The sequence below is a fragment of the Lepidochelys kempii genome, chromosome 13, assembly GCF_965140265.1.
Source record: "Lepidochelys kempii isolate rLepKem1 chromosome 13, rLepKem1.hap2, whole genome shotgun sequence".
In the NCBI taxonomy this organism is placed as follows: Eukaryota; Metazoa; Chordata; order Testudines; family Cheloniidae; genus Lepidochelys; species Lepidochelys kempii.
Window position 1 is genome coordinate 33,557,260 of NC_133268.1, and position 13,446 is coordinate 33,570,705.

Sequence of the window (13,446 nt, forward strand, 5' to 3'; positions counted from 1 at the left end):
TGCAAATGACTTTTACAATAGTTAAAACATCTGCTTGCATACATAACTGTTTAAACTATGCAATATGGTATAATAATGGAGGAGAAGAGGATGGTCCAGCAGGGAGGTGTTCAGATATCATGGGTGTAGTACAAGACCCTGGATGGACTGAGAGAGAGAGAGTCACTATCTGTGAAAGGATAGTGGATAGATTATAGTGGCAAACAATAGACTGACAGACAATCGAATAGAAACAAGGCCACATTATTTTAAAGAAATTTAGGAACTCATGGGATTTCCAAATGCACCTAGGCATCTAACACTAAGGATTTGTCTTCACTATGGGGCTAAATTGGCGGTGCTGTGATTGATGCAGCGGTGTTGATTTAGCGGGTCTGGTGAAGATGCAATAAGTCGCTGGGAAAACGCTCTCCCGTCAACTTCAGTATATGACCTCAATGAGAGGCGGAAGCTATGTCGATAAGAGAGCCTCTCCCACCAACATAGAGCAGGGTAGACACTGCGGCGAGTGTCTATGTCGACTTAACTATGTCGACTTAAGTTACGCAAGTTACGTAACATACATCAACTTACCCTGTACAGTAGACAAGGCCTAATTAAAATCTATGACTTTTAGGCACTGAAGTGCTTTTGAATACCCCACTATTTGCCTAAATACCTTTAAAGATATGTCCCTTGGACACTATAGAAAACAGGTTAGAAAGAGAGAGTGGGGGGGGGCAAGAGGGGATGTTTGCTTGGTGATAGATAGATAGATAGATAGATAGATAGATAGATAGATAGATAGATAGATAGATAGATTAGATTTATCCGGCATATGACAGAGAGTGAGAGAGAGAGAGAGAAAGCCTATAGTAAAGTTAGTTAAGTTAAAAGGAATGAAACATATTGACTTAGAGGAATACTTATTTAACATCACACACACACACGCACTCCCTGCCATACTCAGCTTCACCTTCCCCTCTATTACCAACCCCTGTTAGGAATGTTCCCAGCCTTGGGCAGCAGTACACACCTTCCCATCACTGCTTTCCTCAGAGCTTCTTTAACCTCCTTGTTCCTCAGGCAGTATATAATGGGGTTGAGCATGGGCGTCACCACCGTGTAGAATATGGACACCAGCTTGTTGAAGTTGACTGAGTCTTTGGAGTAGCTGGACGTCGGCCGCACATACATGAACATCAGGGTGCCAAAGAAGATGGTCACCACAGCCAAGTGGGAGCCGCAGGTAGAGAAAGCTTTCTGGCGCCCCGGGGCCGAAGGGATCTGCAGGATCGTCACGATGATGAGAACGTATGAGACCACGATTAGAAGGAAGGAGCTGACGATGACGCTGGTGGCCACAATGAAATTGACTGTCTCGGCCTTGCGGGGGTCCCTGCAGGACAGTTTCAGCAAGGGTGGGGCATCGCAGAAGAAATGGTTGATCTCATTGGGCCCACAGAATGGCAGCTTGCAGAGGGAGACCAGAGGTGGAACATTGACAACAAAGGCACCTATCCAAGAGCATATGGCCAGACGAACACAAACCCTGTTGTTCATGAGGATCGGGTAGCGCAGCGGGTTGCAGATGGCTAAGTAGCGATCATAGGCCATGATGGCCAGGATGAAGCACTCAGCTGTACCCAAGGTGATGAGAAAGTACAGCTGGGCGAGGCAACCGGCATATGAGATGGACCTGTCTGTGGCCAGGAAGACCTGCAGCATCTTGGGAACAATGTTGGAGGTGTACCAGATCTCCAGGAAGGAGAAGTTGCTGAGGAAGAAGTACATGGGGGTGTGGAGGCGGAGGTCGAGACGTACTATTGTGATGATGACAATATGACCAGACAAGGTCATGAGGTAGATGATCAAGCCCACAAAAAAGAGCAAGAGCTGCAGCTTCTGGAGGCTTGGGAAGCCCAGGATGATGAAGTGGGTTACAATTGTTGTGTTCCAAACCTCCATAGCCACATAGTGTCAGATCTGTGGGGTTAATACAAAGAAAAATACACCATGTCTTACTAGAATTAAACACATGATTAATTAAAGTGGCAGGAAATTGGGGTGGATAGAGAGAGAGAGAGGGGAGGAGGAGGAAGAGGAAGAGAGCCTTATAAGCCCTTGTATTAGAGGCCTGGTATGAGCTAGGACCTGCTTACAGAATTTGGCAAGAATAGGGCTGATATTGCAGAAATACATATTTCTAAGAAGTCCTAAGCACAGAGTACTTACACAAACACATTCCAATATTAAGTGGTTCCAGAACATTCTGATATCAAGGATGGTACAAAAACATTCCCCCAGGAACACAATGACCCCTCCTAAAAGACAAGGTCAGGATAAAGTATCTAATAAAAATGTTTTAATTGAACCAACATGTATAAGGTGATGAGTAATAACTAGCCAGGTCAGGGGGCAGTAACTAATCTATTGTTTTGTCCAGCCGAGGGGGGAATGGAAAGTTCCTCCATTCACTGAGCTGTGTCCATTGTCATGGGCATACATATCTTAGTATCCTCGTACAGTCTGCCAGGTGCTATTACTGTGCTTTGGAGACAATAAACCTGGCCTGGTGCTTTCATACCTTAACGAATCTTGTGGTCATTGTGCGGTTCACTAGACGTATGCTCTGCCAGCTGTCTGTGCATAGCTGGGGCAGCACACAAAAACCCCCCCACACACACAGCCAAACATCTAACAACAGAGAGAGAGAAAGAAAGAGATGGGGGCGGGGGCATGTAGCTAGCTAGATAGATAGATTTGAAGCATTACACTCTTTCAGTTAGGTAATGGAAAGAATGGATATCATTCTTTATAATGATTCTTTATAATGAGTACTTAGATAGACAGATTGCTGCAAACTTAATTTTGTATAAGACTAGAATTGGGCTTTTAACCACAACAGTGGTGATCTCATTTACTTCAGTGAAGCTATTCCTGATTTATAACAGTGTAAATAAGAGCAGATTCATGTGCTCTGAATGATTGATAACAATCATATGAAGAACAATTCTGAATAACAAATCTACTCAAGAACATAGTTATCTGCTTGGAAAATAGGTTAAATTCTCTAAGGCATAAACTTTCCCTCAGGTATATCAGATAAATCTGGAGGAACACTATCCATTTCAGTGGAATTACTCCTACACTGGTTTGACTGTGGCTAGAATCTGATCCCACATCTTTCCCTGAAGTCCAGACTCTTTCTCTCACAGTACGTTTGAACTTGAGTAACCCATTGATTGCAGCTGAACTATTCACAGATGTCGGTACTACGGCAATGTGACTGAGTGCTGAACCCCTTCAGCTGTATACCCCTGTAATTCTATTGAAATCCCCAGTGCAAAACTGCAATAGTGGAGTGCTGGATCAAGTCCTTTGTGACAGAGTTGGGATTGAGAACGTTTGTATTTGGAGATTTCGTTTTCAGACACTTCTAATTTATGGGAAATCACAGTAAATATCTTTTTGTTATATCTTCTAACATTACATCCAACCATGTACAGTTCAGTTCTGCTTAGACACTGCAAAGGGGGAGAAAAATGCTAATAAAATCCTGATCAGGAATTCAGGAATGCTTCATAGGATTGATTCCATTTTAATTACTCTGGTTTACTTTGGGAATGTTGAAGGAAACTCTCAATGAGATTTCAGAGTAGCAGCCATGTTAGTCTGTATCCAGGGGTGCAAGTAAGTTAGAGGACTTACCGTTATGCTGGAGTCCTGAGCAGGGGGCGTGGCCTCGACCGGAAGAGGCGTGGCCTTAAATCCCTGGGCCCTTTAAATCTTGATTTAAAGGGCCAGGGCTCCAGATGTGGTAGCGGCAGCTGGGAGCCCGGGGACCTTTAAATCACCCCTGAGCTACCAGCGGCAGAGGGGGCTGGGAGCCCCAGGGCTCAGGGGCGATTTAAAGGGCCCAGGGCTCCAGCTGCCGCTACCACAGTGGAGCCCTGGGCCCTTTAAATCACTGAGGAGCCCTGGGGGCTCCCGGCTGCCACCGCTACCCCGGGGCTCCGGGCTCTGGCAGAGCTTTAAAGGGCCTGGGGCTCCGCTGTGGTAGCAGCTGCCAGAGCCCCAAGCCCTTTAAATCCCTGCCTAAGCCCTGCTGCCCGAGCCCTGGGGTGGGGTGGGGGGCTCTGGCGGGGATTTAAAGGGACCTGGGGCTCCAGCCACTGCTACCGCCCCGGCACTTTAAATGCCCGCCGGAGCCCCACCGCTGCTACCCCAGGGCTTTGGCAGCAGGGCTCTGGCAGGGATTTAAAGGGCCGGGGCAGTAGCGGTGGCTGGAGCTCCGGGGCCCTTTAAATCCCCACCGCAGCCCCGCCGCTGCTACCCCAGGGCTTTAAATTGCCCTCTCGGAAAGCTGGTCCTGGTATGGCACACCGGCTCTTACCGGTACGCCGTACCAGGGTGTACCGGCTTACTTTCACCTCTGTCTGTATCCGCAAAAAGAAAAGGAGTACTTATGGCACCTTAGAGACTAACAAATTTATTTGAGCATAAGCTTTTGTGAGCTACAGCTCACTTCATTGGATTCATGTAGTGGAAAATACAGTGGGGAGATTTTATATATACAGAGAACATGAAACAATGGGTGTTACCATACACACTATAATGAGAGAGATCAGGTAAGGTGAGCTTTTACCAGCAGGAGAGAAAAAAAAAACTTTTGTAATGATAATCAAGGTGGGCCATTTCCAGCAGTTAACAAGAACTTGTGAGGAACAGTAGGGGGGGCAGGGAAATAAACATGGAGAAATAGTTTTACTTTGTGTAATAACACATCCACTCCCAGTCTTTATTCAAGCCTAATTTAATGGTGTCCAGTTTGCAAATTAATTCCAATTCAGCAGTCTCTCCTTGGAGTCTGTTTTTGAAGCTTTTTCTCCTGCTGGTAATAGCTCACCTTACCTGATCACTCTCATTACAATGTGTATGGTAACACTCATTGTTTCATGTTCTCTGTGTATATAAGATCTCCCCACTGTATTTTCCACTACATGCATCTGATGAAGTGAGCTGTAGCTCACGAAAGCTTATGCTCAAATAAGTTTGTTAGTCTCTAAGGTGCCACAAGTACTCCTTTTCTTTCAATGAGATTTCGGTGCCTAACTCACTGAAACAGCTTCAAAAATCCCAACCTTCATTGGCTGAAGGCAAATTTTTTTAAAGTATTTAGGTACCTAGTGGGATTTTTAAAAAACACCTTGGTGTCTAGCACCTGTCCTCGATGCCTTTGAAAATTAGGTCCCTAAATACCTTTTAAAAAGTAGCTATAAGTCTTTATAGAGAGATAAAACACACATTGCACCACAGTTTAGATGAAACAGAACTAGAAATATCAAAAAGCAGAGTTGCTAATTTAAATACCCAGGCACGCCTTTTGTAGGCGTTGTGCAGATTTCCTTTGAGGATGAGGACCGATGGGCTGAATATGGAGTGATCCCTTTATGAAAAGTGTTCCCCCATAGGTGATGTGGTGGTTTTGTCTGTTATCATTTTCCTGTGTGACTTCATTCAAGAGCTAGCGATTGCCTGGTTTCACCCACATAGTTTTTTTTTGGGACATTTGATGCACCAGAGGAGTACACCTCATGTTATGATAGGCATGTGTAGGACCCATGGATCTTGAAAGATGTATTGTGTGGGCTGTTGAGCCTAGGAACCTACATTCATAACTCTCCTTCACACTAAAAGCCATGGGATGAACAGAGACACTGGCTTTATGGCTCTTTACAACAATTTGTAGCACACCCCACTGCCTGCTACCCATTAATTGCCCTCTTTGGTTCAATTGGTCTCGTAAAGCTTGTGTGAATGCCTTATGTTTAACAATCTGTCCCACCTTGTATTTAGCTTGGAAACTCTAGTTACCTTCTCCAGACCTGAGGAAGAAGTCTGTAAAGCTCGAAAGCATGTCCTTTCCACCAAAAGAAGTTGGTCCAACCTCACCCACCTTCTGTCTCTCTAGAAGGTCTTTGACTTGCTCCAATATCAATATTCTTTAAAGCCTGGTCTACACAAAATTATAGGGCTAGTATAAGTATGTTGATTAGAAGTCTATTTTTTAACTAATACAGTCATAGGTGAACAGCCCCTAATATGGGTGCAGCTATACCAGAATAATGTTGATTGATACCAGTAAATCTTATTCCCCTTCCTGCATGGCTATAGTAGGTATACATACTATATATGTCATAAATATAAAGCAAAGGGTAAAGCCCTTTAAAATCCCTCCTGGCCAGAGGAAAAATCCTCTCACTTGTAAAGGGTTAAGAAGCTAGGATAACCTTGCTGGCACCTGATCAAAATGACCAATGAGGAGACAAGATACTTTCAAAAGCTGGGGGGAGGGAAAAACAGAGAGTCTGTCTGTGTGATGCTTTTGCCGGGGACAGAACAGGAATGGAGTCTTAGAACTTAGTAAGTAATCTAGCTAGATATGCGTTAGATTATGATTTCTTTAAATGGCTGAGAAATTAAGCTGTGCTGAAATAGAATGGATATTCCTGTCTGTGTGTCTTTTTGTAACTTAAGGTTTTGCCTGAGGGATTCTCTATGTTTTGAATCTAATTACCCTGTAAGGTATTTACCGTCCTGATTTTACAGAGGTGATTTTTTTTTATTGTTACTTCTTTTTTACTGTTACTTCTATTAAAATTCTTCTTTTCAAGACCTGAATGGTTTTTTTTCATTGTTCTAAGATCCAAGGGTTTGGGTCTGTGGTCACCTATGCAAATTGGTGAGGATTTTTTACCAAACCTTCCCCAGGAAGTGGGGTGCAAGGGTTGGGAGGATTTTGGGGGGAAAGACATTTCCAAACAATGCTTTCCTAATCAAATAAACCCAGATAAACATTTGGTGGTGGCAGTGGAAGTCCAAGGGCAAAGGGTAAAATAGTTTGTACCTTGCGTAAGTTTTAACCTAAGCTGGTAAAAGTAAGCTTACGAGGTTTTCATGCAGGTCCCCACATCTGTACCCTAGAGTTAAGAGTGGGGAAGGAACCATGACAGTATGCAATAATGGTGTAAGCACATTTATACTGCTATAACTGCATCCACACTTGGAGTTGAACTGCTCTAATTATACCGGTGTAGACAAAGTCTAATTTTGCCATTCAAATCAAAAGGAAACTGTCCATTTACTTCAATGGCCACTGGATTGAACCAAAGAAGAAGGCATCTAAGAAATAAGGTCCAGTGAACACTTACGCTTTCCACAATTTCTACAAATCAGCTATCTTGCTGCAGTGTGCTCTGTCTCCCAAAGATGCACCTAAATAATAAATAAATAATAATTCAAAGACAGTGAGGAGTTTTAACATCAAGAAGCATGTAATAACATCAGGAATTGATCAGAAAGGTTAGGAAAAACTCTTGCATTCTCACAATGGTGAATTTCAGAGAGAATCAATGGACATCACTTTGCCTCACTTAGAATGACAGCATGCAGGCATGATTTAAGTGGAGCAACTGAATACTTACTTTTTCGACAATTTAACAGATCAGATATTTTGAGGCAGTGTTTTATATCTCACAAAGATACACCTATAAAAATAGTTCAGAGCAAGCATTTTCTTCAAGAAACATGCAATATCATCAGTAACAAATTAGACAGTTTAGGGGAAAAAAACATGTATCCACACAACGTTGAATTTCAGAGCTAATTAAGCAGGAGGCTTAAGAGATGATTACAGACCTTGCTACACCTAACTCAAAGTGACAGAAATGGGGAGCATAAAACACTTTTTCTTCTAACTTCCCCTTGGGTCCCTCATCCCTAAAGAACCATCCAATCACCATAGGATGAGCTCACCAAACAGTTAATTAGCTGTAAAACCAGTGGAGAACACAGAGGGGCGGATTCTGAGCTCAGTTGCTCCGTGAAGACCGAGTCCAGTGTCTGCTGAAACCAAAGCTCGTCTGTCCATTTAAATCAATGGGTGTTGGAACAGCCCCAAAATCAAGAATAGCTGTGCTAATCTCACTGTAATTACTCCAGATTTACACAAGTGTGCAAGAGCTCACTAGGGCTTGGGGGATGGCAACTAAGGGCCAGATTTTTTTCTCACTTACAGTGATTCAATATCACTATTGACCTTAGTGGAGAAGCTCCTGATTTACAATGGGGTGAGTGAGAGGGGAATGAGACATCATGGTATTCTCCTGATAGATTTCTGCCTCCTGGGCTGACTTGTGGACCTTTTCCCACAGTCAAACAAACCATCTTGGAGTAGGAAACCTGTGCAGAGACTGGTGGGATATCATCTCAGATACCCTGATACTTTCACAGAGTTTAGAGATTTCTCTTCCCCCCGAGGATGATGTATGAGGTAATGGGAATGAAGGCAGAGGTGGGATCTGTCCTTGTGTGAAGGGGCATGTTAGTGGATGTGAGCATGGAGACCTTCCATCCAATAAACTTACCAATACACTACAGCTTAGTTCCAATGTATGTATTATGTTCCTAAAAGCTCATGCTTCAGGGTTTCAGCCAGCCATCTGCAGGGGTCAGGAAGGGATTTTATTTTGAGTCTCCTTCCTTTGAAACATCAGGGATGGCCAAGGGCTGGAGATGGGACATTGGATGGAGAAAGCCAGGGCTCTGAGATCGCACCGAGTATTCTCTCGCTCAGGTGCTGGGCTGGCTGGTTCTTGCTCACATGCTCTGGGTCTAACTTTTGGCTTTTGACACAGTCCCACATGATATTCTCATAAGTAATCTTGAGAAAGGTGGTCTTGGGATAGATAAGTGGATAGATAATTGGTTAAAAAACTGTAAACAAAGAGAAGCTATTAATGGAATTGTGTCAGATTGGAGGGAGGTCTCAAGTGGGGTTCCACAGGGATCTGTTCTGTGTCCGGTGTTCTTTACCATCTTTATTAATGACCAGGATGTAGGAATAGAGAATATACTGATCAAATTTGCATATGACACAAAGCTGGTGGGGAAGGGTGCAAACACTTTGGAGGATAGAGCTAAAATTCAGAGGGATCTTGGTAAATTGTAGAACTGGCCTCTAGACAACAAAATGAAATTTAACAAAGACAAGTGTAAGGTGCTGCACTTAGGGAAGAAAAAAACAAATGCCCAAATACAGACTGGGGGGTAACTGGCTTGGCAGCAGCACTGCTGAGAAGGATCTAAGAGCTGTGGTGCATCACAACCTCAAAACAAGTCAGCACTGTGATGCTGTTCCAGAAAAAGGAAATGCAATTTTGGGTTGCATGAACAGAGTCCTAGCATGCAAGTTATGGGAGGTGATAGTACCGCTCTACTTGGTGCTGGCTAGGCCTCAGCTGGAGCACTCTGCCCAGGTTTGGTCACAAATGTAGAGAAAGGATGGAGAGAAACTGGAAAGGATACAGAGGTGAGTGACAAAGCTGATCAAAGGGATGGAATGCAGCCATATGAGCAAAGGCTGAAGGAACTGTATGTTTAGTTTGGAAAAGAGGAGAGTAAGGGTGGACATGATAGCAGTCTTCAAATACTTGCAAGGCTGCCATAAAAAGATGGAGAAAAGTTGTTCTCTCTTGATACAGAGGGCAGGACAAGCGGCAACGGGTTCAAACGACAGCACAGCAGATTTAGATTAAATCTCAGGAAAAATTTCCGAACTGTAAGAACAGGAGGACAATGGAACAGACGCCGAGGGAGGTCATGGAAGCTCCTTCACTGGAGGTTTTCAAAAGAATGCTGGACAGCTGCCTGTCTTGGATTGTTTAGAGACAACAAATCCTGCATCTTGATTTTGTGGATATGTCTACACTGCAATAAAAGACTTGTGACAAGTCTGCAGCTGGCTCAGGTGAGCTGGCTCAGGCCCCTAGAGCTCAGGCTGCAGGGCAATGAAATAGTGGTGTAGCTGTTAGGGTGAGGGATGGAGCCAGGGCTGTGAGACCCACATGACTGGGGAGGGGAAAGGGGCAGATACACTGTATAAGGAACAATATGCGGAAGCAAAGGGGAAAAGATAGGAAGAAGCAGCTATACTGTATAAGGGGTGGCTATACTGTATAATGGGCACGAGGGGTCAGCAGAGGGTGGGGATGGGAAAGGGGCGGCTATACTGTTTAATGGGCACTAGGGGGAAGCAGAGGGTGGAGATGGGGAAGGAATGGCCATACTGTATAATGGGCACTCAGGGCATCAGAGGGTGGGGTTGGGAAGGGGTGACTATACTGTATAATGAACATCAGGGGGAGGCAGCAGAGGGTGGGGGTGCTCCTCTAATTTCACCTTGCAATATTTCCCTAAGAACAGTGTTATCATAGTTTCATTATTTCAGCATTACCACCCATGTTTTCAGCCACTGCTCTTTGGTCAAAATGATTCTATTCAGTTCAATGGAGCTACATCAGACTGCATTAGCCAGCTCACTATGATTAACATCTAATTAATGCCCAGGAGGCTTTGAGTCTGAAAGTCTCAGGAGCTGGTCATATATTTTCACATCAGCCACCCATAGAGGCTACTTATCCCTTGAGTGCCTCACTTTCCTGTGGGAGGAAGGTGGAGATGGAGGAGGGACAGTCAAGGGATGATCACAAACGGTGTCAAGGAATTGAATCCTTCAGTTCCTGCCATTGTTAGCACAGAGCAGTGTAAATCGCTGTTGGCAGAGGCGATGACCAGCCTCAGAACAGCTAAGAGTAGTTACTATCAAGAGAATTAATTATTCCAAAAGCTTAGCCATTCACTACTGTGAATGAAAAATCTCCCGGTGTATTTTGCTGAGCTGTTTGCCCTGCATTTGTGAGTGTGGCCAGGGCAAGAGACATTCCTGGACCTGGCATGGTCCCTGGTCATTGGCCCAATGTTCACATAGGTCCTGGTGCTGAGGCCTCATTGACTCCAATGGGAGCTGCAGCTGATAAACTGGAGAAGAAGGGCATGAATAATTCCCTGGGGGGAGCAGAACCTTTCCCTTCCCACGGTACTCCCGAGACATTTCATGTGGAGCAACAAAGATGATGCAATGTCCTTTAGCTGTTGCCAGTCAACATTTAGCTGCTGAGTTGCTGTACTTTGTGTCTCTAAAAAATAGCAGATAATCCCCTCCCTGCTCTTCTGGGCCTATTTGGCATCCAGAGATTGTGTCCGTTTGTCTTTGAAATGACCATATCTGTAATTGCTTCACCCTAAACACTACAATCATGTCTCACTGGTGTGGTTAATATTGCCTTGGGTTCCATCACACAGGACCACAAAGTGCTTTAGCAATGCATCAAACTGAATGTGAAATAGAAATGTACTTAGTGGTCTCTGGAACCAAGCCCTGAAATGCAGCTACCTCTTACAGGCAAAGATAGGATTGCCAATTTGGGTTGGACATATTCCTGGAGGTTTCACCCCATGGCAAGATCTTTAAATTAAAGGAGGGCAACAAAAATTATCAGGAGGTTGGGGCACATGACTTACAAGGAGAGGCGGAGGGAACTGGACTTATTTGGTCTGCAGAAAAGAGTGAGGGGGGATTTGATAGCAGCCTTCAAATACCTGAAGGGGGGATTCCAAAGAGGATGGAGCTTGGCTGCTCTTAGTGGTGCAGATGACAGAAAAAGGAGCAGTGGTCTCAAGTTGCAGTGGGGGAGGTGTAGGTTGGATATTAGGAAACACTGTTGCACTAGGAGGGTGGTGAAGCACTGGAATGGGTTACCTAGGGAGGTGGTGGAATCTCCTTCCTTAGAGGTTTTTAAGGCCTGGCTTGACAAAGCCCTGGCTGGATTGATTTAGTTGGGATTGGTCCTGCTTTGAGCAGGGGATTGGACTAGAGGACCTCCTGAGGTCTCTTCCAATGCTAATATTCTATGATTCTATGATTAATCTTTAATTCCTGGAGACTCCAGGACAATGCTGGAGGGTTGGCAACCCTCGGCAAACCAACACAACACTATTAAAAAGATGATGAAGGCAGGAAGGTGAGAATACCTGATGCAAAGTGGGAACTCTGTCTACGTCTACACTGAACACGCGTGGCTGGCCCAACTCAGCTGACTCAGGCTTGTGGAGTTTAGACTAGGGAGCTGTAAAATTTCTGTGTAGACGTTCGGGTTCTGGGATGTCTACAAATTGAGAGGGTCCCAGAGCCCAGGCTCCAACCCCAGCCCCAGCCCAAACCTACATCACAGTTTTTAGCCCCCCCCCAAGCCAGGCCCCAAGAGCCTGAGTCAGCTGACCCAGGCCAGCTGTGATTATTCTGCAGGGCTTTTATTCCAGTGTAGACATACCGTGTGTGTACATTGGCACACGCACATATGCACCACTGCAGCCCCCTGCTGGAAGAAACTGTTACAAAATATTGCCACTAGCCAGTGCACACCACTACACCTGTGAACAGCACAACAGAAAACTTGGTGGCAATAGATGGTTTTGCATTATGGTATCGCATCTAAGCCATATAACTTCCACCAGAAATAGCACTGTGACAGCATGGACCAGTGTGTTCCAAACTGAACCCTCTGCCCCCGTTCCCTACAGTGCTGCACTGCCTGGAATGGTGCTGGGCACTGACTTCAGCATGCCCCAAGACAGGAGAGTGCCCCCAACTAAGCCCCCACCCCACTCCCTTCACCTCAGAATCCCCTGACACAGCCCAGGGCGTGGGATTACCACTGACTCCAGAGGAGAGCTCCACCGAACCACACAAATGCTCCAAACTCTGCAGAGCCCCCAGCCGCCTCACTAGGTGGGCATGGACCCCACTTCCTGTAGCGCAGCACCCCCTGGTGGCACACGGGATCATCTGGGGCCAATGCTAACTCTAACGGTGGAGTAGGTCCTGGATTTGCAAAGGTTTGTAGGCCGCTGACTTCCATTTAAATCAATGGAAATTTTAGGGACTTAGGGACTTTTGAAACCCATACTATGAATCTATCGTCTTCTTTAGGCCCTTAGAGCAGTGGTCCCCAACCTTTCTTGTGGGAATAGCATATTGCTATTCCCAGAAGACTGTGGCAGGCGACGGACACCCCATCACCGAAATGCCACCGCCAAAAGGCAGCAGCGGCAAGAAGAGTCACCACCAAAATGCTGCTGAGGAACGGCGGCGGGGTGTCCTGCGGGCGCACAAAAATGCCCCGGCAGGCGCCTTGGCAGGCACTGTGTTGGGGACCCCTGCCTTAGAATGTGATATCAAAAGCACCTATTTGATTTAGGAGCAAAAGTCTCATTGGCTTGTGTTCCAATATGTCTTTGGCTCTATTGAAAACCCTACCCTAAAATCCATATTTAGACCTCTGGGCTAAGACTTTCATTGGAGCCTAGAGGAGTTAGCTGTCCAATGGAGTATGGATGCCCAACTTCATTAGACCCCTTTGAAAATCACAGCCCAAAATAATTGCCCTGATTTTCAGAGGTGCTGAACCCCCAACAGCTCTCACTGATTTAATGGCAGCCCTCAGAGACATGCATCTCCTCTGAAAATCAGAACTATCCCATGCCATGACTTCAGGAGGTCTGACT

At 45.3% G+C, this 13,446-nt stretch overlaps 1 protein-coding gene across 2 annotated transcripts; it reads right to left on the reverse strand.

Annotated features, from left to right (window-relative positions):
* Positions 1–807: 807 nt before the first annotated feature.
* LOC140897019 (olfactory receptor 11L1-like) lies at positions 808–7,258 on the reverse strand. 2 transcript variants are annotated; one of them, XM_073309275.1, is made up of 2 exons: positions 7,194–7,258; positions 808–1,965 (listed from the first exon to the last, which is right to left on the reverse strand). In XM_073309275.1, the coding sequence occupies exon 2, from the start codon at positions 1,945–1,947 to the stop codon at positions 967–969; it is 981 nt and encodes a 326-aa protein (XP_073165376.1). In that variant the 5' UTR covers positions 1,948–1,965; positions 7,194–7,258; the 3' UTR covers positions 808–966. The 2 variants fall into 2 exon arrangements, with proteins under 2 accessions (XP_073165376.1, XP_073165375.1); XM_073309274.1 differs by lacking the exon at positions 7,194–7,258 and adding an exon at positions 5,857–5,992.
* Positions 7,259–13,446: the final 6,188 nt, after the last annotated feature.